General features: G+C 35.2%; 1 protein-coding gene across 4 annotated transcripts; it reads right to left on the minus strand.

The window, feature by feature from the left end:
• Positions 1–699: 699 nt before the first annotated feature.
• Positions 700–20,147, minus strand: LOC117399936 (homeobox protein Mohawk-like). 4 transcript variants are annotated; one of them, XM_059023214.1, is made up of 7 exons: positions 19,604–20,147; positions 16,610–16,871; positions 14,515–14,674; positions 11,556–11,709; positions 10,592–10,924; positions 1,096–1,129; positions 700–969 (listed from the first exon to the last, which is right to left on the minus strand). In XM_059023214.1, exons 2-7 carry the CDS (start codon positions 16,777–16,779, stop codon positions 783–785), a joined length of 1,038 nt encoding a protein of 345 aa, XP_058879197.1. In that variant the 5' UTR covers positions 16,780–16,871; positions 19,604–20,147; the 3' UTR covers positions 700–782. The 4 variants fall into 4 exon arrangements, with proteins under 4 accessions (XP_058879197.1, XP_033855285.1, XP_058879199.1 ...); XM_033999394.3 differs by lacking the exon at positions 19,604–20,147 and adding an exon at positions 18,009–18,455; XM_059023216.1 differs by lacking the exon at positions 19,604–20,147 and adding an exon at positions 17,710–17,860.
• Positions 20,148–27,965: the final 7,818 nt, after the last annotated feature.

Below are 27,965 nucleotides of genomic sequence, written 5' to 3' on the forward strand. Positions count from 1 at the left end.
AGAAACAGCAATGAATTCATAAAAATCTGCACATGAGACAACACAAGCTGACGCTTGATTAGGTGATGGAACATTTATGCCTCACGTTAGCTGAGCTAACTTACCAAGTCGTTCACAGTTCATTGTTTACATGAAGTAGGTCATCATTTTTCACAGAGACACAACAGTATCGCATGAACAGCCATAATGAAGTAGCAGACCAAACATCTGTGATGCCATTGCAGCATTCCAGAATCATATTCTACACAGCTGAGATTTCATTATCATTGATGAAAGCTGCAGAAGTCATCTCAGGTTAGTTTTCCCCTACAGATAGGCAACTGGCAACTGAAACTAACTGCTCTTTGTGACTTTTCAGCATTCTGGACTGCATGTAGTTTAATTACACAGAAGGCTTTGCCTTCAAGAAGACTTTTAAATAACTGCATATTTTAAAAAATCACATTCGCTAAGATACAATAAAGTCTCGTAATGGCGCATTTGTTCATGTCTAACCATCAGAACTCTTCTTTTAATAAGGCACTGTCATTCCCTGCAATAGGTAGGATACTAAAGGCAATTTATAAAATAAGTTAACATTATCACTGACGTGTGTGTCGTTATCAACAGTAATAAAATCTATTGTACTTGCAAGAAAAAAAGCTATATTTTATACCCTAAACATATAATATTAAAATACATTGATTTGGTCTGTAATAGTTTTTGTTGTTGTTTTTTATGGTCCCACAATGGTTAGAGTTCTAATGGAATGTTGCATGGATCGATTCTATACCATTTGTTGTTTAGAATGTCTGTGCCAGGGGCACTTTGACTGTCTTTATTTCAGATATATGGGAGGATTTCTGGATAATACAGCTGGTTGTCCCAGATACTTTGTCCTTCCCTTGTGCCAGATTTGTCAAGGCCATGGCTGCGTGGATTTCTCTCCAGTAGGTCTCATCTTTGCACGTTCCCCTTTCCTTTGTTCCACTGGAATTAAACACAATCATTTTGAGGCTTCATCCTTAGATCTTGAGGTGAATCCAACTTTTTAAAAAGAAAATAAAAAAAACAAAGTGTAGGATAACATTGTAGGAATCTGCAAAATATACTCACTTGTCACATTTACTTGATCCATGTTCCACAGTCTCTGAAAGCACAACAGCACAGGTTAATTTTAAACGTACAAAGGTCAATGAAGATTAATTACGGAAAACTTCAACATATAAAGCATACACGTCTGTGCTCTATTATTATACAGAAGAATGTATTTCATTTTTTTTTCTGATGTTCTTAATAAAAGGTGCCTCCAAAAGAAAAACTATAATCTACATGCTGAAACAATATTGGTGTCATTTATTTGTAAACCTTGTGTTTCTGCTTTGAATGCATATTCCTATTTCAATTCTGACAGCAGCAAGAATGATTCTACAGTATGGTTTAAAATAGTGCTTTGTCCTTTCCAACTCAAAAAGCCAGACAGGGTTTAATAGTGGCAGCAGAGAGCTGTGGCTTTGCCAGCACATAAAGTTGATTCGAACTTGCTGTGTTGCCAAACTGGAGAGATTTCTAAGACTAAAATATCAATACTTCCAAGGACAGCAGTGAGCCTTTAGCTGGTGACACTAGCTTGGCAACAGCGAGACGAGTAAATGCAATTTTCGGCACACCCTTCATATAAGTCTTTTTTAGAAATGTAAAGACAGTGCTGATCCAAGGGGCACCAAAGTTAACACACAGGTTGCTACAGTACAGTTGTGTGAGCCATTGCACACACAAATGGCACCCCAATCGTAGTAAATTAATGCACAGTAATTCATTGCAGCACCAGTGTGTTATGTTCTCAGGAACACTGTGCAGGATTTGTTCAAAATTAATTGTGTGGCATTTGGTTTTAGAGCTGTGGTCTGCTACTGTGCTGCTAAGTTTATTTCCCAATGGTATTATAACTGAACCCCAATAGTATTTTAGGAAATAAAGAGGACGTTTTTAGAAAAAAAAGGTACAAAAAATTCTTTTTAAAAATTAAAGAAGAAAAACAACGAAAATGCAGTTTTTCGAACAAATTATAGTCCTTATTAAGTGCTCAAAAGTAGACCACAGGGGTAATGATTAAAATAAATGACCATGGAGAAAGGCTGCTTTTAATTACTGCTCAAATAAAACAAAACAATACTCATTTAAAATCAAATGAAAAGGGTGATATTCCCAGGAGCCTAGAGACATGTAACTACCAAAACTAATAGGTAAGCTGCTGCTGTTTCCAGGGAGCGCAGTAAAAGAACAAAGACAAACTGTGCAGAACACTCTGAACACCTCTTGTGCATTGTGAATCCACTGTACACATTTTAAATTAGCAACAGTGCAATGCACATTTTCTGGGTTTATTAGTTTCTCCAGTCATATACAGTATTCAGCTACTGTACAGAAATGGATATGAATACAATGGTACTCTTCTACATTTCATAGTTATCACTAAGTGCTATGTACAGTATGGTGGCTATCAGTAAGTATGCATCTCATTAGGAGTATATGTGCCTCTCATTAGAAAGTGTATAGTATAGTGCACAGTTAAAACTGCCATTGTGTTTGTATAAAGGAGGAATGTGTTTCTAACTGTTGTGAAGAGTTACGTTTCAAGCCATGTTAATGTGTTCCCTGTCTAGGCTGTACAATAACAGTGAAGAAACACAGCCACTGGTTTCCATCCCATCCTGCCTCTACTGTACCTATTCAATCAAACAGGGAGCAGAACTGACTTTTAGTTCCTTTCATTGCAGTGATTGGACCACAATGCTTTGCTTTAATGGTTAGTCTAATGCAGATGACATAATTTCTTATGACTTCATATTCCTTTAATCAGAATTGCTAAATTAAAAAAGGTATGGTAAAAAAAAAGTTTAAAAATAAAAATGTTAATCAAAGAATTATAGAGGGAGATTAAGTCTCAGATACATTTTTAGTAATTAACTTGGAACGCATAAAAAAAACTACCTTTCTTTTAAAACAATGTGATCCTCAAAAGTTATTGCATACAGAACAATACATGTATGTCATTAGTGTGTTGTGTGCACAGCACCTGTTTCCAGAAGGTATGCAGCACAGGTGTACTGTTAGTTTAACTGAGCTTTCTTCCTTAGATTGCCCATTCTCTTGTGGTGAAGCCAAAACAATCAGAATTAGGTTGCTGTTTTGCTAACGTGAAGGCTGTGATTATTGCTTTCATGACAGCACCCATGTGCTCCAGTTCTTTCCAGGCCCTTTACAAGCTCAGAATGCCTGAGGTGAATTACTGTCCTCCTGAGCCTCGCAGCTCTTTATAACCCTGTGCTGTGCAGCAGTGGATGTCGACCACTGGTACACATTACTTTTCTTTTGTTGCAACAGGTATGCTCTTTAATCCAGTATTGCTAACTATGGCACCAGCGCAAGGCATACACAAACCTCTGTCCAGGGCAGCATAATTAATCAATGTAATTTGAAGCCTGAATATGAACTTAACATATGTGTTTATTTTTTTTTATTTTTTTTAAATTACATTTTCTTACTTGTTTTATAACATAAATAAATATATTTGTAAAAAAAAAAAAAAGGGGGGCAAACGTTCTACTGCAGCAGATGTTTAAATAATATGCCCTATTGTGTTAAAAAAAAATGTTTAGCCAACTACAGAGTTCAATTCTATTTGGATAAATTAAGTTATTGGCAGCATGAGCAACTATGTTTTGCCAAGGAGACAAAAAAAAAGAATCTTTATCTGGTGCTGTAATTAAAAGGAGATTTTAAATTAATTTAGGGATTTTGAAAACAATTTCAATTACAGACAAGGCAATTCAATATACGGTGCATCATATACCGCTATATCATATATACAGGGACTTATGAAACATATGTTAATCTACGAAAAAGGGATAAACGCAATATTTTTTAAAGACTGACAGTGCAAAGGAATCCACGTGGACTGCAGCAACTGCTTGTTTTAATGGGTAATTCTGGGATAACCATTAATAGGTGGATGATTCCCCAGTGCTGTAAAACACTATTGTGGCTTATCTCAGCAGGGTCAAGTTGGATCAAGTCATTATCTCATAAAATGTAATAAAATCCTTAAACATATCATGTGAGCATTGTGAACTCATCTGGTTATAAAAGATCCCTTGTCATACCCGCAAGTGCTCACAAGAGCTGCTGCAAACACCATTTCTGCAATTAGAAGCTATGTGTTACAACACTGCTTATAGCCTGTAACCTACTCAGAAGATGTACCACAGTTTGTTATTCAGCTTTTGTTTCTTCTTCTAAATTCTTGAGACTAATAATTAATATTTAGCAAAGTTAAAGCAATGTATACCATATTCACTACAACAATAATAGGGGCTAGTGTACGTGATACATGTTTACTTCCCTTCTGTTGTTGCCACGTTCCTATCGTGTGTGGCTGTGTCGTTCTATTAATACCTACGTTATATCTCCCCTCCCATTTTGTGCGACCTAGATTCTCAGGTATTGTTTGATTTGCTGCTAAGAGAAACCGCAAGCTAATAGTGGAATACACGGAAAGAAATGAGGTGAGATCCGTCCTCTGAAACTCACACCAACACTGCCTGTTCCTACTCTTTGATGGCGTCTGTAATGTTGTCACCTGACTGGATGACTGCCGACGATAATTTTAAATCTGCGCTCCTAGAACTGGAAGTCTAGAAAAAGGTCCCCAAGAAATGTATTGAATGATTGGTGAATGACTGTATGATTGGTGAATGAAAGTTCTGAGGTTTCAAGATGTTAAAGTGATACTGAGGCTGTGTGATCCAGTGGTTAAAGAAATGGGCTTGTAACCAGGAGGTCCCTGGTTCAAATCCCACCTCAGCCACTGACTCATTGTGTGACCCTGAGCAAGTCACTTAACCTCCTTGTGCTCCGTCTTTTGCGTGAGACGTAATTGTAAGTGACTCTGCAGCTGATGCGTAGTTCACACACGCTAGTCTCTATAAGTCGCCTTGGATAAAGGTGTCTGCTAAATAAACAAATAATAATACAACTAAACATAATCTGCACAGGCCTGCATGTACAAGGAACAGGGAACCTGATAAACAGAAATGTTATCTCATCTTGAAAAACTCTCCATCTCATGGTTTGCCTATATTTGAGTCTGTTTCAGAAACATTTTCCCTTTTCTGCAGCATGAAGTGGTATACAGTGGTGTAAATTAAATTAAAGTAGTTTGTATTCCTTTTTTCTTTGTGTAAACTGATTCACAAATACAGCGGGAGCAGTTGAGTTCGATTTTTTAATGATTATTGATGTATTTATTTTTAGTTCTCTGTATGCTCGACTCGTTGTCTATAATTTGTTTTTAAAAGATATAGCTCATTAAAGTTTTACACCTTTCCTTGTTGCTGGTAGGCGGTAATAAACATTATTATTTTCTCCAGTGAGGCAGGCAGCTTCAGACATTAGTGTGATACTGGTTTATAAAATGGTTACAGCAGATGGTTGGCCAGGATACAGTTATCACAAGACTGGAAGATTTTGGACATGGTCGGGTAAGATTGTTTATGTGTTATACGGTTAGTGAAAGGTTTTCATATATATAATTTATACAGAGCCATCCAGAAGGATTTGGAACAGCCATAAATTGTCTGGGACATACAGGCATCATAAAGACGTCTTCAGCTAACTGCTTGACAGGATTAAAGTGCAGAGGTATTCTGTTTCAAACAGACACGTAGTACAGACATCCAAGGCCAAATTTACTGAGCTTTACAGTCCAAAGTGTGCAACACGTTTTATAATTTTTTTTATTTTGTTAGCAATATTATTAAAACAAATTGTAACTGAGTGAGCTCATTGGTTAAATACAATGAAAGACCAGCACAGGTACGTAGGTGTATGACACTTTGTATTGTCCTTCAGAGGGCCTCCACATAATGCACGTCTGTCTGATATTCATGTACAGTCTGTGGATTTTCTGTCAATTTTATGTCTGACATAAAATGTAATATGCAGTTGTTTTATTAACAGCACAAATTTTGCATCGTTGCATATTTTGCTACAAAAAATTATATGACATATAATGTACATTATATGTAATATATATATATATATATATATATATATATATATATATATATATATATATATTACAGCAATTACCAAGCTACTAACAACAACTGCAATTAGTTTTTCCATCCCGTCCAAACCATATTTCTAAAACCCACTCCAGGTTTGTGAACACAGTCCGCAGCATTTGCATCTGAAGGAATATGCAAGTTGAATTAGCCTCAGATAGTTTACAATATAAGAAGCAGAAAATAGATTCTGTATTATGGGAAGTTTGAATATAAAGGCTGTGTAAACACATGTTGCTAGGCTGTAATGTGATTTCTGGATGAAAATAGTCTTTCTGGGGTTAAAACCAAAATTGCATGTTAGCTGTAGCCTGCAGTTCACACAGCTCCATTATGTTGCGATTGTGTGCTGTGACCTTGAAACACAAGCACAACCCCGCAATGTCCAGACAAACACCACTGGGCTTTGTAACTGTTTATAAAAATAAAAAAAAAACACTTGAAATACAGTGCTTCAGTTATTAATCAAACACGACTGCCTTTGATATTTGATTTATAACCACAAGCGAGTGTGTGTATGTGAGTTTTTTTTGTTTGTTTTTTTTAATAGTAACTTTAGGGACTATTTTAATTACAGAATGATGTATATTGTCTTTAAGGACCCCTTTTCAACTTTTTTTTTTGTAACAAGTAACATTAGTGTAGGGTAATCTAATTATATGTCAGATATCCAAAGACATTTTAAATTAATGGACGGAAACATTAAAAAGACTTTTGTCTAAAGCATATGCCTCATGAAAATAAAACAGAACTATTTCCTGAAGCAGCTGTGTTTTCCCTGCGTGCATGAAAACTGCATCAAGTGTTTTTTTTACTGTTATGAGATTATGTGTGTTGATTTGAATGAACGTGTACAATATAAACAGAACACACCTGATCACACACATATAGAGTCCTCATAATCTTGTAAATGATTGTAACGTGTATAGGATTTTACCGAAATACAATGTTATAAGAGGCTCAGAGTCATTGAGCCAAATGGACAAACATGATCACTACATAAGGTTCCACATTATAAATAAGGAACATCATATATTTAAAGTATTTAAAGGAAGTATATAATACAGAAAACGTTATATACAGTAATGTATTACTAACATCACTATTGCTTGAGCACATTACATCAAAAAAATACTTACTAAATTAAAAATTAGAACAAATAAAGTTAAATTGTGATCATACTGGTATAAACACACTCATGTTTTTTTATTTTATCTGATATTTCTCTATGTAAAAGAATGTGGTGAGAGTTAAGCACTTTTCTCCCCTGCCTGTTAAGCTATCTTCAGTTTTTCGCCATCCTTTCTTTTAAGAACTGTTTATTTCATGCTGTATTTTTTGTCCCACAGTATGAAACAGTTTTTGCAAGAACAGTGTCATTTCAAAGCCTGTTTAGCTCTGCGTTGCATGAGCACAAACAAAAGGCCTTGGGTAAGCCACTGAAAGTTTCATAATACCCCTAGGTCCCCTCCACTATGACTTGGTTACCGTAGATACAAAAATATGTTCAAAAGTGTTCCGTGGCTACCTCTAATCATGCTAAGAGTGGCTTCTCAGTTGAAATGGTGCATTCAAGGTCACAGTGGTGCAGACACAATTATCCTGTAATTTATTACTTCAAACTTTTGGCATTCTGAATGACAAAAAAAAAAAAAAAAATTCAGTTGAAATTATTTGAATCTGTTCACTGGGTTAGATGTTTAAAATGTTACATCAATGGCACTGCGACACCACTCTCAACTAAATTATAAGAGCAGTTTCTACTGCTGTGTTCTGGGACACAACTATATGTACAAGGAGACAAGGAGAACATCAAATATGAGACGGAATCTGTTTTTGTGTTTTGATCTGACTTTGATCAAATCAGTTATTTGCCTGCAGTAAGCTACTGGCTCTCAACGTTGTCATTGGAATCCCTTTGGAGGTTTGTTTCTCCAAACTGTAGGCAGGGCCACAGCGTTTGGAATCCCAGTGAAAGTGGATTGCTGGGACATTCCACTTGTCATATATTGTAAATTAATCTGACAGACCATTGACACCTCGTGTATTTCTTCTCGTTTAGATAAAGGAGCAAACCACAGTGATGACCTGACGTGTATAAATCAGCCTACGGAGATGCCTTCTGACTGACAGTTCGGTGCTGTTTAACAGTGGCTGTGCTGCTGTTTCAAATGGGGATTAAGAAATTCTTCTTGTAACTTGCCTTTGCAGCATGACTCATTTTATTAAAAACAGATTCCAGTGATGATCAAAAACAATCATCCTAAAAGTTGCATCATGACACTGGTATGACTTTTTTTTCCTTTTGTGTCCTACTTAGTTCTGCTTTATTTAGTTTCTCCACTTGACAGTGCCTGTTTTAGATCATATATAACAATAATTTACACAGATACATATTACGCAAACATTTGGACATGGTTAGTATAGTTTCTGGAATTCCTTTTTTTTCTCTCATCCTTATTTTGTACTAGTGGAAAATAAAACAAAACAAAACAAAACATAACATGCCCTTATTTGGGATTCATAAAAGAAGCGTCCATTTGGAATGCACTGCGTTCATTTCATCACCTGGGGCTGAACTTATTCGAGAGATAAACAAAAGTACTTTTTTGGAGGGGGGGTCGGTAAGTTCACTGGCAGCTAGTGAACATTGAAATGTCCTTCAAATAAAAATAAACAGATGCATGTGTCTGCAGGCCAGACACAACATCAGCAGCAGTAATAACACGTATAATCAGCACACAGCAGCAATGTTACATGTCTAATTAGTGTTCCGAATAGATGTTCCGAAGCCTAGTAAAGTACACAGTAACAGTATCCCTTATATGTACGCTGCACCAGTTGTACTCAGGAGTGGATTAGGGCTGATTTGGGTTACAATTTTCCACTTAAGAAGAGGTGTGCAAGCACTTCCAAAATGTGGTACAATTCTCCAACATGAAATAACTGTCTAGCACTTTCTGTGACCCACTCTGAACAGTTCTTACAAGTCTCTGTTGCCTACTACAATATTAAAATACCACTGTTTTTATTCTGCTTTTTTCTAATTCAGCTGAGTGTTCTTTTTTTTTTTTAATGTGCCCCACAGCCTTATGCTTTTCATAAGAAATATTTTAAAATCTTGGTATGTTCTTCTAAATGTACTCACATATGCTCTTACTCCTTAGCGAAGAACTTTTGAAAATCATATTCTCTAAGTATTTTCCCTACTTGTTTATTTCACTGATTTCTACAGTGTATACCTCTGCATTTATTTGAATGTAATAGGATAGCACAGGAATGGTTAAAGTCCTGATTTGCCATTCTTGCTATGTTCAATAAGAAGTTACGTGCTATATTTGATACGCATACTAATCTTTCCCTTAATCAGTATTGTTGAAAATGATTTTATATATTATGATCTTCATCAGCGTATCAAATAACTGTATAAGGTTTAGGGGTAAAAAAAAACAAAAAAACATTGAAGGAGATTCCTGGCATTTAATATCCCATTAAATGGTAATTTGGCATAAAATCCTGGCATGTGCAATGGAATTCTCCAACTCCTTGTTTTCTATAAAAATCCCAACAGGACTTTTTCCCGCAGGAATGACAAAGAGAATCTAAAACCACCGTGTCCGTCCACATGTCTAATTACAAACTGAAGTTTGAGAGTGCATTTATTAATGTATTATATTACAGGGGTGCCAATTGCTATTAGTTACCCATTGTTCTAGTAACGTACATTTTAACCATTGTGATGCCAGGATTTTAGAATCCAGTTTTATTTGTAGGGAGGGGGGCGCCGGTATAGCAATGGAACCCCTAAGCTTTGACAAAAAATTATGCACATATGCATATGCATATAACTAATTATATTGTTGTGTAAATGGCCTCACTGATGTGCATTCTGTTGCAATTCAGTTCAGTCATGACAGATAAAACTGTTTAGGTTCTTCTGGAGAGACTTATTCTGGTTATAACTTCACCTTGACTTCTAACCTATATTTATCTGTTATTATACGTTTTACCCGTATGGATGTATGTTTCGCTACAACGCTAATAACTTGTGAACCATGCGTAGGCTGATTTGAAAATGTGTATTCTGCCTTCATTAATGATGGGTGGACAAAACATGAAAACATGACAAACAATGAAAACACCCACCCATTATATCTGAGCATTACACATCTCTGAGCATAATCAGTTGAGTGTTGGGCAAATCCCCTTCTAGTTTATAACAGGAAGATATTAACAAATAGCTTACTCAAACCCCTTGAAAAAAAGTATAATTCAGAGATGGAGCAATCTGCTATGCAGTGGGAGTTTGCATAGCAGATTGTTCCATCCCTGAATTATTCTGATAGTTACCCTGTGGTACCACTTTATATAATTAATGGGTTCTTCTGAACTCAAGCACACTGGGATTGCTGAATACAGTTTGAATATCAGAAGATACTAATCGAACCAATTTATAAATAACAACAAAACAAACAAATACTTACCAGCACGATAAACAAAATTTGCTTCAGCTTCTGAACAAGATGGCGAAAGTAATTCTTCATCATATTCGTTGGAGCTGAAAGACCCTGAATGGTTTCTTTTGCGTGAGTGTGTGATAGCTGCAGTGGAAGCCATGACATGGTGCAGAGAGTCATTGAGGTACCGGTGCAATAAGCTGCTCTTGTATTTGGGTGGCGACACGTAATCCTCATTCAGAGAAGAGACTGCTCTCAATCCAGCGCTCACAACCGGGCCTTCCTTTTTGATAACGCTCTGATAAATGGGCTTATTAAATTCACCTGCGTTCGCTTGATTCCTTGGGGGATGCTCTCCGTCTATGAGATTGAATAAGAACAGGTGTCAGTTTCTATAACGATTTATTACAAATACATTTTAAAGGGCACGACTTGGCTTGATGGCGTCTTTGTGCGGAAAATGTTATCAGTATAAGAAGAATACCATATTAAAATAGGCAATAATAAAGACGTCTTGTCGAAACGTTTGTCTGTTTGACTTAATATATTTCTGTATTTGTTTACAAAAAAAAAAGAAACTGAGATTCAACTTAATTAAAACTCTTTAGCAACCAAGCATTAGGTGTACATGCCATTGTTTTACTTGTGTACTTTTTAAATATATCTATTTTATAAGGCTTGATTATCAATGCTTGGTGACTTAACTTTTTATTGCCTCTTCTAGAAACAATTCTGAAAATAATGAAGACATTTACATTAACAAAATGGTTAGTGTTAACATAGGTAACGTCCCACATAATGGTGTCAGTTGTAACAACCTGCACAGCAGCAGATCTTAACAATGCTACCCTCCAACTTCTTGTTTTCACCCATTTTTCAAAACATGGCTCCATTTAGCAGGGACCTTCACTGCTATTACCCCTCATTGTCACAATCAAGATTCCCACACAGGTTACAAAGCAATTAGAAACTAAAATAAAACTTCATGTACCTTCTGAACATGTGTCATCACTGCTCACACTAAGCCTTTCAGCATTCCCCTGGACATATTTATTGTATAATTTTATACGTAAAGCCCAGCTTAGGTCAGGTTGTCTTACAGTATTCTTCAGTCTCCGCCTTGCATTTGCAAACCAGTTCGATACCTGTAAAATAAAACGTATTCAGATATATTCCACAACCTTTTGCATTCTAAATAATAACCTAAATCTAAACCAAACGCAATTAAAAAAAAAGACGTAGCCAGTTGTTTCATGGATGCCAAATTCAGTACACGAAAGGGAATACAATGACAGAGTCACATAGCAGGGATTTCCAACGAACACGGCCATCCAAGGAGTTTTCAAAGTTAACAGTCTTGCACATTCAGAGTACCTCTTATTTCCATTTAACTAGGCTGCACTGCAAGCAACTGTATTCCCAGTGCCTGTGACCTGAATTGTTCTGTGCTTACTTAGGTACAGAAAGTCGAGTACCATGAAAAACAAGTTAGAAAGAAAAAGCTGAGGTGAGCATACGTTTACGGCACACGTCTCCTTTGGTGTTCATGTTTGAAGAGCGTGTTGTTTAGTTTGTAGAGGCGCTGCATTTCACACCCCAGTCAATTTACTACTTTGTACATGCAGCCCTATAAAGGGTCATGAAAACGCTCCTGTTTAATAGCTGGTAGCCCACACTCATGGTTTTGAATAATTGCAGATTGTACAGTCTATGTCACACTTTTACTTTTCTGAACTAATCCCATAGTATTTAATGCAACATTATTTCTGAGAGCTGAATACATACATAGACACAGGTATAATGATCTGATGTCATTTTAAGCAGGAATGGGAGTTGAAGGGATATTTTAACTGCACACAATCACCTGAGTGAAAGTAAAGCTGCATTAAAGATGGTAATTACAGCCAAATAAATATTGCTGCACATTTGCTGTTTATTGTGTGCAATTAATAATGAGCACTAAAGAAACGTATTTGTCTGGAAGACAGTTTGCACTTCTTTTATTTTATTTATAACTGAGGCAACTGTAAGTGAAACACTGAGATGAAGAGCCATACACAGGCACGCACTTTTTTTTTTAATTTACCTCTACGGCTATGGTCAAACATTTTGCATCACCTATAATTTTAGGATTGAGACATAATTACAAAAAAGAACTATATGAACATAATTTCAATATTTTTATTTAATAACATGTAATCAAAGACACTACAAAATGATATTGCAAAAGTTTACCGGACGCCATAATAATAGTACAGTATTTCACGTTAGACTTCGAAATGTCATATTTATTCCATTTTTGTCAGTTTTTATCGTTACGTATATGAAAAACTACAAAGCGGTATGTAATTCAATATGTTAAAATTATTCAGCAGGTTTTATTCGACTTTATAAAGCAAAATTAGTTCATTCTATAGGGTGATGCAAAACTTGTGGCCATAGATGTATGTGTATGTGTATATATATATATATATATATATATATATATATATATATATATATATGTACTTGGGCCAGCATGTTGGCATTTTAAATGATGATTAGATGACTAGGATACTAAACTGTAAAACCAAAGAACGTGTGATGCTTTTAATATCTAAATGGCATGGGTGTATATTAAAATAGAAACGTTCTATTCCTAAACAGCAGTGTTTATACGTAATTAGGTGTAACACTGGTGTTTAGTCATTTGGAACTCAAAATAATTGTTAAATTGTGTTTAATCTGTGTCATTTTTGCTAAGTTTAATGTTTAGATTTTAAACACCAGCCCTGTTATAAACACATACAAATGTTTAAAAAGTGTTACAAATCATAACCACGTCCAAGAGTTTACAAAATAAACACCACAAGGTGTTACAAATAAGTGCTTTAAAGTTAAACACTTGGTCTTACAGTGTAGGACACTGGGCACCAGAACATCAAGGGGCATGCAAAAGTATGTTTCGCACTGATCAACCAAATCATGCACAGACAAAACAGAACAGTCTTGGAACCAGGTTCAGTGAAAGCCTTAAAAAAGAAATCTGCTGGACATCCATTGAAATCCTGCCCTGTTCCTATTAGTTATTGCAACCCTTTTATGAGACGGCGATGGCGTGGCATTCAGAATAAGAAACCTCTAGCATCTGAATTGCAATCCATTCCATCCCTAGTAAGTACAGTATGTACTGTACAGTACAGGTACAGAGCGCTACAGTACGCAATACAGTAAGTTCTGCCATTCTCAGTCCTGTGTGATTACTAATGGACAGGATTTCCCCTACAGGAAAAAAAAAAACACGGACGATCAATGAGAGACACAGAGGCGTACTCTTACTGGAGAGCAACATACTAATGTGTGGTACATGCATAGAAAGTGCTAGGGATAACTTTTACTGGCTGTTAAACTACTGTACTCACACGTCCTTATTCAGATATTTAGCACAATGGAACATATTCAGTGTTCATTTCAAACACGCTGTTACATCTCAAGGGTGAGCTCAAGAAATAAACAAACCAATGGCTATAAATCAATATATTTGGACACCTGAACAAATATCAGCTCTATACTGTATTTCCCAAAGTTAGACATGTTTGAAAAGAGAAATACATATCCAATTACATTGTTTTACCCCACTCCAATGGGTTTGTTATATACTGTATGTATTTTAATAATAATAATAATAATAATAATAATAATAATAATAATAATAATAATAATAATAATAATAATTTATTATTATTATTATTCAAAGCCTGCATTGGCAATTAACAATTGACATTTCTAAATAGGCTACTGTGCTTTACGACATTAAGAAACAAATTACTTTATAAGACTTTCACTGATATATTTACAGACTTCTTAAATTACATTTCCTTTTCAACAGTGAATAACCACTTATGGTTAATTTTTTTAAGGAATTGCTCCCGATTCTGTAGCGCATATGCCACACATTGTATGGACCCTACCTGAACTAACGTCATCTGAGAGCCGAGTGCCAGCAGGATTTTCTCTGTTTTCGTGGGGTAAGGATTGTCTCTGTGTTTGTAAAGCCACTGTTTCAGAGGGCGGGCCATGTCCTGTAGCGCTTGGCGTTTGTGTCTCACCTTCCCTCCGTTCTGACGGGACCTAGAGATTGAATAGAAACCACGTCAAGCGTTCTCATTACATCGCTTTGTAAGGACATCGTGCTTGTTTACTGTTATTGTAACATTTACAAAATGCGAAGCTGTCACGTATGTTTTAGGAAAAAGAAATCAATACGAAATCCCACTCGTAGGTTTACGCCGCCAATCCGTTTTTTTAATTGATAATGCAGCTGCCTCCGTCTGATAGTTATGTCATAAAAAGTCAGATAAGTAGGCCTAATTTGCAGTAGTTATAAGATTAATCTTTTCCAATCTGCTGTGTGTAAGCTACCATTAGAAAGTGGATGTTTTGCATTTGTAAAATTAAATTCGCGGTTTTAAATGTTTTACCACACTTAACTGTGATTTCTAAGACTTTTGACATACCCAGCTTTTAAATGTTCTTTTTTTTTTATTACACACAAATAAATGTCACTTTAATGCAGATTAAAAACACGGTTGCTGTAAAGTTAGTTACTGTAGTATTCTACATCGTTGTAAAGTTACATCGCTAATGTAATGTGTTCGCTGATCTCCGTCCTTAGCACGCGCTTTTTTGTCATTCTGTCCTGTTCAGTAAGGTATCGATCATGGTAATATAAACCAAATCATATACAATGTACACACCCACAGGCTTGATATTTCTGTTTTTGTTGCCCCGAAACCCCCTATTCCAGTGCAGGCTGTAAAAAATAAATCATAAATTCTAATAATAATAATAATAATAATAATAATAATAATAATAATAATAATAATAATAATAATAAAACAATCAACGACCTTTGTCGTTATCACTACTGATTTCACAATCTTAATATTACTGTCCTCCGGTCTGGTACTGTAATAGTAAAGACAACGCCTTCTCTTCGCCAGTAGATGTCAGTGTAGTGCTGTTTAAAGCGACATGTTATCTTCCCTGCGATTTCTTGCAGATGTATTTCCTTCTAACCTCTGTCTGGTCTGCCCGAAGTTAATGTTCTACAAATATTTTCCAAAATCATGTAGTACATGATTTTGTCGACACACACACACACGCCATGTGTTTATATTAAATGTTCCCTATAGCTGTGATAGTCCCAGGGAAGCTGCACATTGCAGTTTTCCTTTGGTCTCACTTTACACACAGTCCAGTACGATCCCTCCAAACCCAGACCTTTGCGATGGAAAAACATATTTGCTTAGGCTGACCTGCTTCACACAGCATAAAAGCCAGGTGTGTTGTTCGTTTAAATAGCAGCTGATTACAAAGAAACTACTGTACTGTACTGCACTGTACTGTAATGCACCCAAGCTGTCGTTAACAATGCAAACACCTCAGTTAATGGGGGATTTGTACCGCTTTTCATTACGTTGTCAAAACTAACACATGATCTGACACCTTTTTTAAATCTTCAACCACAGTGAAAAAGAAGACTATCAATTTCACTGTGGACCACACATATAGGTAACGTTATATCTCCAGTTTTAGATGTGGTTTTGAACAGCCTGCATTTCAACGCGCTACTGACACGGCTTCCCAATATGTGCCACATATAGTTTTTAAAGAAATTAAAGGAACTTTCAATAAACTACAGCCGAATGTTTGTAAGACAGATGGATCAACTTAGCTTTTACTCCGTGCAAAGTTTGACTTTTTTTGTGCAAACTACAGTGAGCCCTGTTCATAAAGCGTTAACTCTTTCGCTATTATTTGATTGATTACATATATTTGGTTATTCATGAACATCGCTGTTGGTTTCTTTAATGCATGCAAAGCTCATCAATAGTCTGTCTGAATCACAAAACTGCAACAACAGAGAAACCACGCCGTTCAATTAACGCTATGTGTTATTTATATAGGGTTCGAAGCATGTTATACGCTTTTAGACAGAGGCGATGAATGCGCTTGAGGATAACTACATCGACATATCTTGCCTGTAAAAGATGAAGCACGTACCCCGATCTCCTGTGCCTGGCATTTTCTTTAGACTGGCTGTTCGGAATCATCATGTCTGGATGTTGTCCATCAATCACTTCTAAGTAGTTTCTACTGCTCCTCTCCACTTCCTTGGCCTTTTCCTCAAAAATCACCTGGCCGCTCAATTTGTTAAATACAATGGTGTTCATCTTTGCTGTAGTATTTCCTTCAACAGCTTTGCTGAATAGAAATCTTCTTGATGTTTTCAATTGGATTATAAAATACTGTCCCAGTTACTTTACTGTGGCAAGAAAAGGAGCACAGTGACATTAAAACAAACAAACAAAATACATAAATAAATAAATCAATAAAAACATTTGAATGCAATATGTAACGAGCCACAATATAAACTATTTATAGTACATTATCAATAGGCGTTAACGGATTCTAATCAAACACATTAAATCCTAATACTATTTATCTAGAACAGAAATTCATTTTAAAGATTGCCTACACATATTGTAATTTTTTTTATAGAGGGCGTTAAACACGCAAAATATATTCACGTAAGGACTACATACAATTAAACAATAGTGACTTAATTTTTTAGAATAACATCATTATATTTACAACACATATTATATAAAATATTAATAATCCTGTAGGCTATAGATGTGATATTAGATCGATTTGCATTTAAATACAGCATACTGGTGTATATATACACATACATACATACTGGCTCTTTGAGCTAAAATATATCTATATATATATATATATATATATATATATATATATATATATATATATATATATATATATATATATATATATATACACAAACACACATACACACACACACACACACCTTATTAAAAGCACAAGAAGAACATAAAAAAGTTGAATCTTGAAGGCTATTTCAATGTCTGAAACCCCTACTAGCGTCTGTACATTTCTGCAAGGATGACATTCACTGACATTTCCATTATTTTCTAGCTGGTTGCGTGTTTGTTTATTCTAATATTTCGCAGACCGTTATTGCACAAGCACGCGCATACAGAAGCATGCCGTTAACCCAAAGCAGCGCGATGAGTACAGCGCGACTATTATAAGAAAGCTTTGCTTATTCATTTACTTACTGTGTATTGCAATACTGAAGTTCACACAGCATACATTTCAGGCTAGTACAAGCTCAAATAAATGCTCTTGTAACGATCCAGATGTTATCCAACACATAGGCTACTGGTGCTCCAAAATACAGTATTATGTTAGAATCTCTTAACTGGATGTTAATTAAACCTGCCATTCTGTTTAATTATCTGTGTGTATGTATGTGTGTGTATACACACACACACACACACACACACACACATTCTTAATAACAAATGAAATGTCAAACAAGTTCATGAACGGTGTCAGTATAATATAAAAGAAATACCTCGTAAGCAGCCCTCCTGTGTTTGTGAGGAATCCTGTTTTCCCTGTTTTCCATTCCCAACTCACATGTTCCCCGTTCTTAGATCCCGAGCTCAAACCACACGAACCGCGGCAGCCTCGCTGCTTTATTCACCCTGCCTGGGATGCCCGGCCCGGGAATATGCATACAGTACCCTTCTCATGTTTCCTAGCAAAGCGGTTCATTCCGCGAACATAAAGATGATGCTGTATCCATGTTCCAGGGCGCAATTGAGGGGAGGCTACTGGATTACAACACTCCAGTGTTCCTTGTTATTTTAGATCTGGGCCGCTTCCAGGAGCCCGTCAATAGGGCACGCATGGCATCACTGTTGCCTGACACTGTTGCATCTCACTGAAGTTATTTACTCTAATAGTGGACAACAAGGCAATTCAATAGTACTGCTAATACATAGACTACAGTATACAGCACATAAAAAAGTGTATTTAATATATCAATACGGGCACTTTTTACATATACTGAACGTTATATTCACAGTATTTTAAAATGGTCATTATAAAAATAAAGAATACATCAAAAGTAAACGATAGCTTTACGTTTTTCTCTTTTTAGCAAAAGGGTATTTGGAATTGGAGCATTTTAACATTTAAACAATTAAAACATGTTTAAATGGATAACAACTTTAAAGAAAAGTATGTAGCCTATTGATTTTAGGATAGCTATTGTAAGGTCATATTTCTGTAAGGGTAAAAGTCCGCGGTTAGCCTATATCGGTCTTCTCTAAATAATGTTTAATGATAAATATTTGTAAATACAATTCTCCCAATGCTATATATTATACAACAGACTTATTTGTAAATGCTTTAGCCAGGATAATTTTCGAGGAGAACACCATTCACATGCGACATATAAATGTAGGAATAGCACGAGAAAACAATCCATATTACTTGCAGAAAGAAAGGAAGAAAGAAAGAAAGAAAAAGGAAAGATAAAGCAGAATAGCGCGATACACGGATCTTTCAAAAAACAAACTGTGGTCTACCACAATAAGCCCATGGAATCCATATCGATTCTCGGTTCCGCACTGCTCTCTTAGAGCTGTGAGCGTTACCGCGGTATGTAAACTTTCATTTTAATAATTATAACTTTTTAATCGGACCTATTTAGATTTTTTTTAGACAAGTCTAGAAAACAGTCAATCTATTACATATACGAGACTACTACGACTACTACTACTACTACTACTACTACTACTATTATTAATACTACTACTACTAATACTAAAAACGCACTTTTATAAAATGGTTTTGCTATCTTATTGGGTTGTAATATAACTTTAAAATTACTGCTTTTGTATTAAGTGTATACTGTTATTTAAATATGTTATTTAAATGGTCTGACTGTGGCAGTTGGATGTCTGAAATGCTTTACAAATGTATTGTGGTTTGTACTTTTTTCTGCCATGTACTGTACAGTGTTTTGCGATACTTTTGTATTAAAAGCGATATATAAATGCAACAAATAAATAATACTAATACAACTAATACTACTAATATTAATACTAAGACTAATACTACTAGGCTACTACTTAATCATCATCATCATCATCATCTTACCTGCGCTCTGCTTTCTGTATGCGTGCTGTCACGTGTTTCCCGAACTGCCAGCTTGACCCTTTTACCTTAACGCAGATGCTATGAAGGTGGTGCTGTCTTTAATTACACTGGTACCAGTTCTGGCATTTGTCCTGCGGAATTCTTGTGAGGTAACAAAAATCCACACAAGAACGAAAGCGCAAACTGTAGAAAGTGTTTTAAACCGAGAACAACGGAATTATTTCAATCGGATAATGTAATGAGCGATGCTGCTGGAAATGTCTCTGCGGAGCAGCAGCCCCCTGCTTTATTAATTATAGTTTTCACTCAAAAGCATTCAATGCGTTTTATAAAAACACTGAATCTTTAGTCTGCGGTCTTTTTAAAGCAAACAGATGTGTTAATGCAGGTCCATGAAAATGAATGCATCGCTTCTTTGTATGAGGTAAGTGTACAAAAGCCTAGACTCATTCAAAAAGTATTCAAAAAGTTGCATGGCTGCATTTATTGACCACTGCAAGACATGGATTTCAAATGTTATATCGCAGATAACAAATATGGTCCGCGTATGAAAGTTTTAGAGGGGCGTTTTCAGAGCATCGGGCGTCATTCTCTCTCGCTTTTTTCATTTATTTCTGTTAGCGCGTGATTGTGCAGCATTGCCTTCGCAAACCAGGTGAAATAAATATTGAAATGTAATCATTTCCTGATGATGTTAACAATAATGTAATTGATACAGCCTGGTTGAATTTCATGCGCCTATAAAGGCGCTATGTTAGGATGTTTTGCTTTTCATTGATAGGTCGTATGCGATTCTCTGCAAAGTGTCTGTAGAAAGAGAACCAGCGGAATATGAACGAGTACTTTGTTAAAACAAAAGATGCACTAACCCACGTATAGCCTAGTGTAATGACTATTGGACTACGTCAAGTAAACTGCATATTGTTTTTGATAGCCTAAATAATCCCCTGTTGCATGAGCCGTGACTACTGTGTGTAAATAGTGAGGACATGTGCATTATAATTTATTATCACAACTGCTGTGTAGATTATATGAACATGGACCAATATATACAGAAATCATGTGCGTATTGTATTATTCCTCGCTATTTACAACACTGATCCCTAAATTATTAGCCCAACCCTACACACAATTAAAAATAAATAATTAAATAAATAAACCTTAAAGTTATTACTGGCAAACCGATTTTGGTACAGACTTATTTATATCGGTGTAAATAACAGGGATTGCACACGATAGAATCGTTTTGAGTATCACATCTGCACCAATCGAAAGGACATAATACCAATATATATATATATATATATATATATATATATATATATATATATATATATATATATATATATATATTAAATAGGGTAGCTTACTATAAATTAGTTGGCTAGTCAGTATATATTGATATAAATCCTATTTGATTTGCTTCTCATAAATATACAGTTACGCATGACATGGGAGAGTAGAAAACTGGTACCTTTGTATAAGGATTCACTGTTGTTGGATATGTCTTCTTCTTCTTCTATAATTGTTTTGTTTCGTGTTTCATTCTAATGTATTTTTAGTATTTTTTGCCTCCTTCAGATCAGAGGCTGTTTTACAATAGCAGTTAACTACCTTAATTCTGTTACCGAACCACATCCACGCGGAAGAACTCTCGCGCGCTACACCTGGTAATGTGCACTATGCACATCTCCTTAGAGTCAACAGGCTAATAATGAATTCCTCACAAAATAACTTACCTTATGTTTTATTATAAGGCACTCCATAAAATCAGTACGGTACAAAAATAGATACAGTTGTGAGAAGAAAACTGACTTTGACAGTTTTTTTTTTTTTTTTTTAAAACACATGCCTGCTCTAAATTATTGAGTGTCTTGTTTTAAGGTAGCAACAGCATTACAAATGGCTAACAACCAAATACATCCGTCCAGCAGAGACTTACTTATTGGCAAGCCAGACTTAAAACTATATATAGCAGGCAGCTAGGAGATGACCTGAAATTTTACTTCTGGAACCTGCCCCAACCTCTCGCCTTCTCAAATTCTTATACATTTTAGGAATACACTAGTTACGTATGTATTAGTAATGTTACTTATTTGAATCAGTGCTAGTCCAGCAAGTAAATATATGTTCTAGAAAAATATCTAGAAAAGAGAATAATCTATTTTAAACATATTATAGTGTGCATCTATCCTCATTGTACATGCCCTCTTTAAATAATTCACGACTGGATCTCCACCCTTTCTTACTCATCTTCACATAATATTTTGAGAGTGACAGTTTACGTGACAAGTTCATTTTTCACTATCCCGTCATTATGTCTGTACCCGGTTCAAATCCCACCTCAGCCACTGACTCATTGTGTGACCCTGAGCAAGTCACTTAACCTCCTTGTGCTCCGTCTTTCGGGTGAGACGTAGTTGTAAGTGACTCTGCAGCTGATGCATAGTTCACACACCCTAGTTTCTGTAAGTCTGCTAAATAATAATACATTACTGCACTGTATATTGTATTTCAAATGGTGATAACCAATGCTTTCAAATCATATTCTTACCACTTCATAGCTTTATTAACCTCATTTCTGAACGCCCTGTTATGGTGCTCAGTATATTGTGGTTCGTCACATAAATATTTCAAATACAATGCTGTTGATACAAACAGGTACCGTTGTTGTGGACCCCTGGTATAATTAAAGCTAAACTATTAGAGTGAGTTTGAAATACAACACATTAAGTTATTAGGTACCAGGAAGCAGCAACCACTCTTTTCACATAGAGTGCTGTCTTTTCAATATTTGCATATTCTTCATATATATATATATATATATATATATATATATATATATATATATATATATATATATATATTTATTATTCTACATGCACCTGCAAGTATAAGTAGCATTGAACAGAACAATAGATTTTAAAATGTGGTGCATCAGGAGTCTATAGATAAGAGTCTGTTGTTGATCTCTTAGGGTTGTTTCTTGACCAGCTGTACTTTTACAACTACATGTCCCTAAACAATTACTGTATGCTGAATCTTCAAGTTGATAAGTTGTTTATCATAACTAACAGCCGTGTCCTTCTTTCAACTTGAAACAAGGCTTTGTGGTGTCTATCCTGATTGTTATGTATAAGTAACAGTCCTCATTTTTTTTTTTTTTTTTTTTAAATTTTATTATCAAAATGTATAGTTAGGTCACTGGAGCCTTGTCAGTTTCTATTTTTCATTCCCTGATCGACATTTTTGTGCAGTCAGGAGGACTAGAACCTGTTTTTTCAAGATCAGCATTAGGTCTCAGACATGGAGGGATTGAAAAGGAGAATATGCGGTTGTAAAGCTTATACAATTTATCCAATCTTAATGACTCTTAAAAAATTGTAAAATAAGAAGTCAGTGAAGCATTCCTCAGCTGCTTCTGAAAGAGCGGTAGATTCTGCTTCTTCACACGGTTGTCCTCCTACAGAAGATCTCTGCTGTACCGGCTTCAGACTGGAAGAGCAGATGAGACTAGGTCTTCAGACTCAAATGGGATGCCAGTTGCCATGGTGCTGGCTACAAACAAATTTCACCCAGCAACCCCTCTTATCTGAACATCCCTTTAGCAAACTTCTGCTAAATGCACTGGGCTGGTAGAGGGACAGGAATACACCCAGATATATATTTTTTTTATTTCAGGCAGGCAGATGAAAAATTAGCTTCTTGTAATAAACCCATTTTACAGGGTCTCTATATAGCACAGACTGTCCCAATAGTCACAAATTAGTGACTTACACCACGCAAATATGTTACCACACTTTCTTCTTTTAGCCTTTGTATCAGGACTGGGATATTTCTTTTTTGATTCCTCCTTTTTATGTCTTTGGCAGCTCTAACAAGGGCCAATGGACTGTATTTTTGTCAATTTTTGTCAACTGGCATATTCAGACCTGTCACAGACAAAATTCACAGGTGGATGACTGAGCGCTTGCTCTGTGCAAGATCTATAAAACGCATCAGTGACCCTGTATAAAAACATCCCAGCAGAAGAAGAGCGTTTTAGTCACACCTTTCTGGCAAAGAGTAACATGCTAAGGAGTGCTGCAGTAAAGTCTAATCTTGCACCAATAGCCAGTATTGGTGTTATCTTGTGCTGCGTGAAATATGATGTTTCATGGTTTTCCAATCTAGGGTCTTCCTTACAGTTTTACTTGTTTTAAAGTTAGTTGTCCTATTCACACACTGGGTAAGAGGGTATTTTAGTTCAGCAATACTAGTAATCTGAGATGATCTTAATAACACAGTTGTCATCCATTTCAGTTCTGCTAAAATCCCCACTGCCAACCTCTTTTAAGATTTTTTGTACCATGTTGACCCTCTGTCCAGAAGAGTACTATGCAGGGAAGAGCCACTCCTATGCGTGTGCATTAGTTATGTAATTTTTGTATCAACGCATTGCTTGATAAACAGAATCCTGTAATATTGTATATACTGTACACAGCATTGTGTTTTAGATGCCTGAAAACAATTATTTCTATTATTGAATTTAAAATGCAGTAATGGGTTATTGTTGTTGCTGGATTTCCTGGTCACTGATCAGAAAAGTATTTTTCAAGCACACGTTTCAACCAGTTACAGAGCCCTGGTCAGATATCATTAGTCTGCATAGTTTTGTTTTTTTGTGGCCACAGTCCGAGTGCTATTGAAAAATACAGGTTATGGGTGGGGGAGTTTTGTGCGGTTTTCCGTACAAACCTTAGCTTTAAACAAAATGAAAGAGTTTCTATGCATGTGATATTTAGCAAGAAATTTCCCTTTGATACAGTATGTCAGATGTGATCATGAAAGGACAATAAACTTGTAGCCTCTGTTATTAGACATGTGCTCGTACAGTCTCAGTATGTGATTGTCAAGTTTGATTCAGAAGCACACTAACCATAAAACGACAATGTGACAAGCAAAACTCCTGTACTTATGTATACAAACCCATTAAAGATATTTTTTTAAGACCCAGGAAAAACAGATATTTAACATAAATCAGTTTACAAGCATTTTTATTTTTGATACTTCATAATTGCTGCCATATGCAGAATACCATATGCATGTAAACATGACGTTACAATAGAAAACATTAACTTACTAAGTAGTAATATTGTCAACTGCTAAATGACACTGTAATTGTGAAAATATACAATTTCTTTGTAGACGAAACATAAGTCAAGTAAAAACAAATGCTGAGTAGCATAAAGAAAGACAAGCAAAAACAATTTTATTCAAATGAACATAGTGCAGTCCGCAAACTACTCACATTCTGTTTAGAGTCATTGACCAACAATTTCCAATACTGTAAAACAGGATTTTTTTTTGCGGCAACTTGGTTACTTGATAGCTCAAAATAAATAAATTGATCCTGGGAAGAAAGTAAATCTTCCTTAAATTTTTTTTAGTGATAAAAAACCAAAATGCACAGAATTTTAAAATGGTGAAAATATTATACAAACTACAATAATCTAATTATATATATACTTAGAACATTCCCTATCTATATCAATGTCAAGATCAGTACACAAGACATGAAACACAGATCGTAATGATAGAGAAATGGAAGTATTTTTGAAAAATGTAGCTTAACAAGAACAAAGTTACTGTTTGCAAATACTGTGTTCTTGGCGAATGTAAAAGGCCTCAATAAAAGCACAGAGGAAGATTTTAAATGCGTGAAGGTCTTTTAACTCATCTAAGGATGTTACTCTCAGGGCAATATGACTGCAAGAGAAGAATAGCAGCATAGAGATTTTATCATATTTTCCTCTGTTCCCCTTATGTTTAAGGTTTGATAGCTTCGTGAAAACAGCTTGATAAACATTCAAGGATAATACAGTTTTTGGGAGGAAGCCATAAGGATTTTTTTTGTTTAGCACAGAGCTCAGTGAGGAAAACCCAGTCATTTATGGCTCCCAGCTGTGTATACTTCTAATGTTGTACTGTACGTGCCGGTAGCATCCACTGAAGCAGAAGTAGTCAGCAGCAGGACACTAACATCCAGTAGAGGAAACGTTAGGAATACTAAAAGAATCTTAATGAATGTTGTCTTTCAAACATAAGGAAACATGCCTTTTAAATCACGCACAGCACTGCTTCTTCTGTGTTCTATAAATGCTGGTTATTCAGATAGAAATGCAATATACTGTAGTTATTTAGATACATTCCAGGGTTCTCTGTTTTAAAAAGCAAACAGAAGAAAACACAACACAACACTGAAAAGTAAATACATGTCATTTCAAAGATTGTAACAGTCTAAAAAATGTATAAAACCCTGGCTCTGGTTTTCATCCTCCATATGTGGTCAATTAATAGAAAGTGATGACTTCAAGGCTGTATTGTAATTTTACTATGTCAACTAAGATCAAAATAAATATGGTCTTAGTTGACTTATTGTAATATTTGTTTTAACCAACTTTACCACCAAGAGTGAGAAATGTACCACTTGAAATACATAAGTTATAATATAAAATGTTGTACTTTCCAGTTCTTAATATATGATTACAAATATTTAGAAAAGTCTAAGAAGTGACATCCAAAAAGTAATTTGGCTTCACGGGAAATGTGTCTTTTTTCACTTCAAAGGAGAAGCTTCATTTGAAAGTGTATAGTTATACACTGCAATAGAGTTTCCTTATACCAAGTCTGGGTAAAACACTTGCAGCAATGAAATGGATAAACATAACTGTGCTTCAGAGGGAATGCAGTTACGTTTTCTTCTGTAATTAACATTAATGTAGACTCAGAGCTAATTATTTGGCTAACAATCAGACAAGGTAAACCGCCATGCATGTACATGTTAAGTAGAAATGATCTGGTTATTTTTAGTTAAGTTAACTGATGATAATTCCTTCTTAAACTGTCTGTCTAAACATAAAACAACTGTGTTTGCTGTCAAAGTTAACATTATTTAATGTTATATACCTAACTCAGTAACACAAGCAACAAAAAACCTCACCAAAGAAAAACAATCAAAAATACCCACTGGGGTGTTAACAACAAAAAAGCTAAACACATTTGCATGTTTTTGGTACACTGAAGCATATTGATTATCAAGTGCACGCATAAACTGAGGGTACTAACTACATCAAGATATTAGAAAATTATAGCCAAATAAAATCCTAGGAGACTAGGAGTGTATGATAAAAGTTTGGTCAAGTTTCATTCTATATTGCTGAATATGAAAAAAAATATTTATACACTTTTTGTAAAAGAAAAGAATAATAATAATAATTTGGCAGTCTGGGAGTGCAGTATTTCTGAATGTAAGACCCTATTATTGTATTAATCGTGATAAAAACAGAGTCATTTCCATATGCAATAAGTTCTGCTACATCACTACTGGACCAACTAATGCCATGCACTTCTTAGTTTGAATGCACCTGTTACTGGATTTTAAAATTATTTAAAAAGGATTTTAAAATTTATTATAACTTCACATGTTAAACTTACTAAAAAGTCAAGTAGGAAAATGTTTTGCCTCATTAAGGCAGTGATTAACGTTTAGCAACAACTTCAATTTTTTTTTTGAATGTTAATTTAGGCAAGGTAGTCCAAGATTAGAAATAATCAGGGTCTGTGAAACTAGACTAGACTGTGCCCACAAGAGTAGCATATGTAGTTATTTCATTTGTTCTGAATGATTTGTCTATTGTACGGGTTAATTTACAATAGCTGAGACAAGCGTAAGGATTTCTTTTTCTCAGGCTGCAACTTAAACATATGGTAAATGCATGTACTGTTCAAATGAATTATTACATTAATACATTGTATTAGTGGTTTACATTTCCTGTATTTCCTTCCACTATAACATACACATACCCATTCCGTGCTTTTACTAAAGACGCACATTTAATTGAGTTACTACAACAATATAATTCAACAATATCAATTCTCAAATTACTTTTTTTGGTATAACATGAAACAGTTACTTGACCATGTTATTTTTGCATGGCTTCTAATAAAAGGCCTCGAAATTTAAGACAGCAATGCGCCTATCAACTTATGGTTCATTTAGCATGCCAAGTATTATTTAACAAAAATGTTTCCAACCAAAATGTATGTGTGGTCCTTCACTCTTACTCTATAATTTGAGACCTATTTGAACTTTTTTAAACGACAGGGGGCAGAGAGAAAGCAAAGTATTATCAAAGGAAAAGGTACATGTTAAAAAATGTTTCAAGTTGTGTACTACTGTCCCAGCACTTTTATGAGGGTGTATTTATTAATTTTGACAAGATCATTACTGCAAACTGAAAACATTTACAAATTAATATATATATATATATATATATATATATATATATATATATATATATATATATATATATATATATAT

Source organism: Acipenser ruthenus, chromosome 4, assembly GCF_902713425.1.
Source record: "Acipenser ruthenus chromosome 4, fAciRut3.2 maternal haplotype, whole genome shotgun sequence".
In the NCBI taxonomy this organism is placed as follows: Eukaryota; Metazoa; Chordata; class Actinopteri; order Acipenseriformes; family Acipenseridae; genus Acipenser; species Acipenser ruthenus.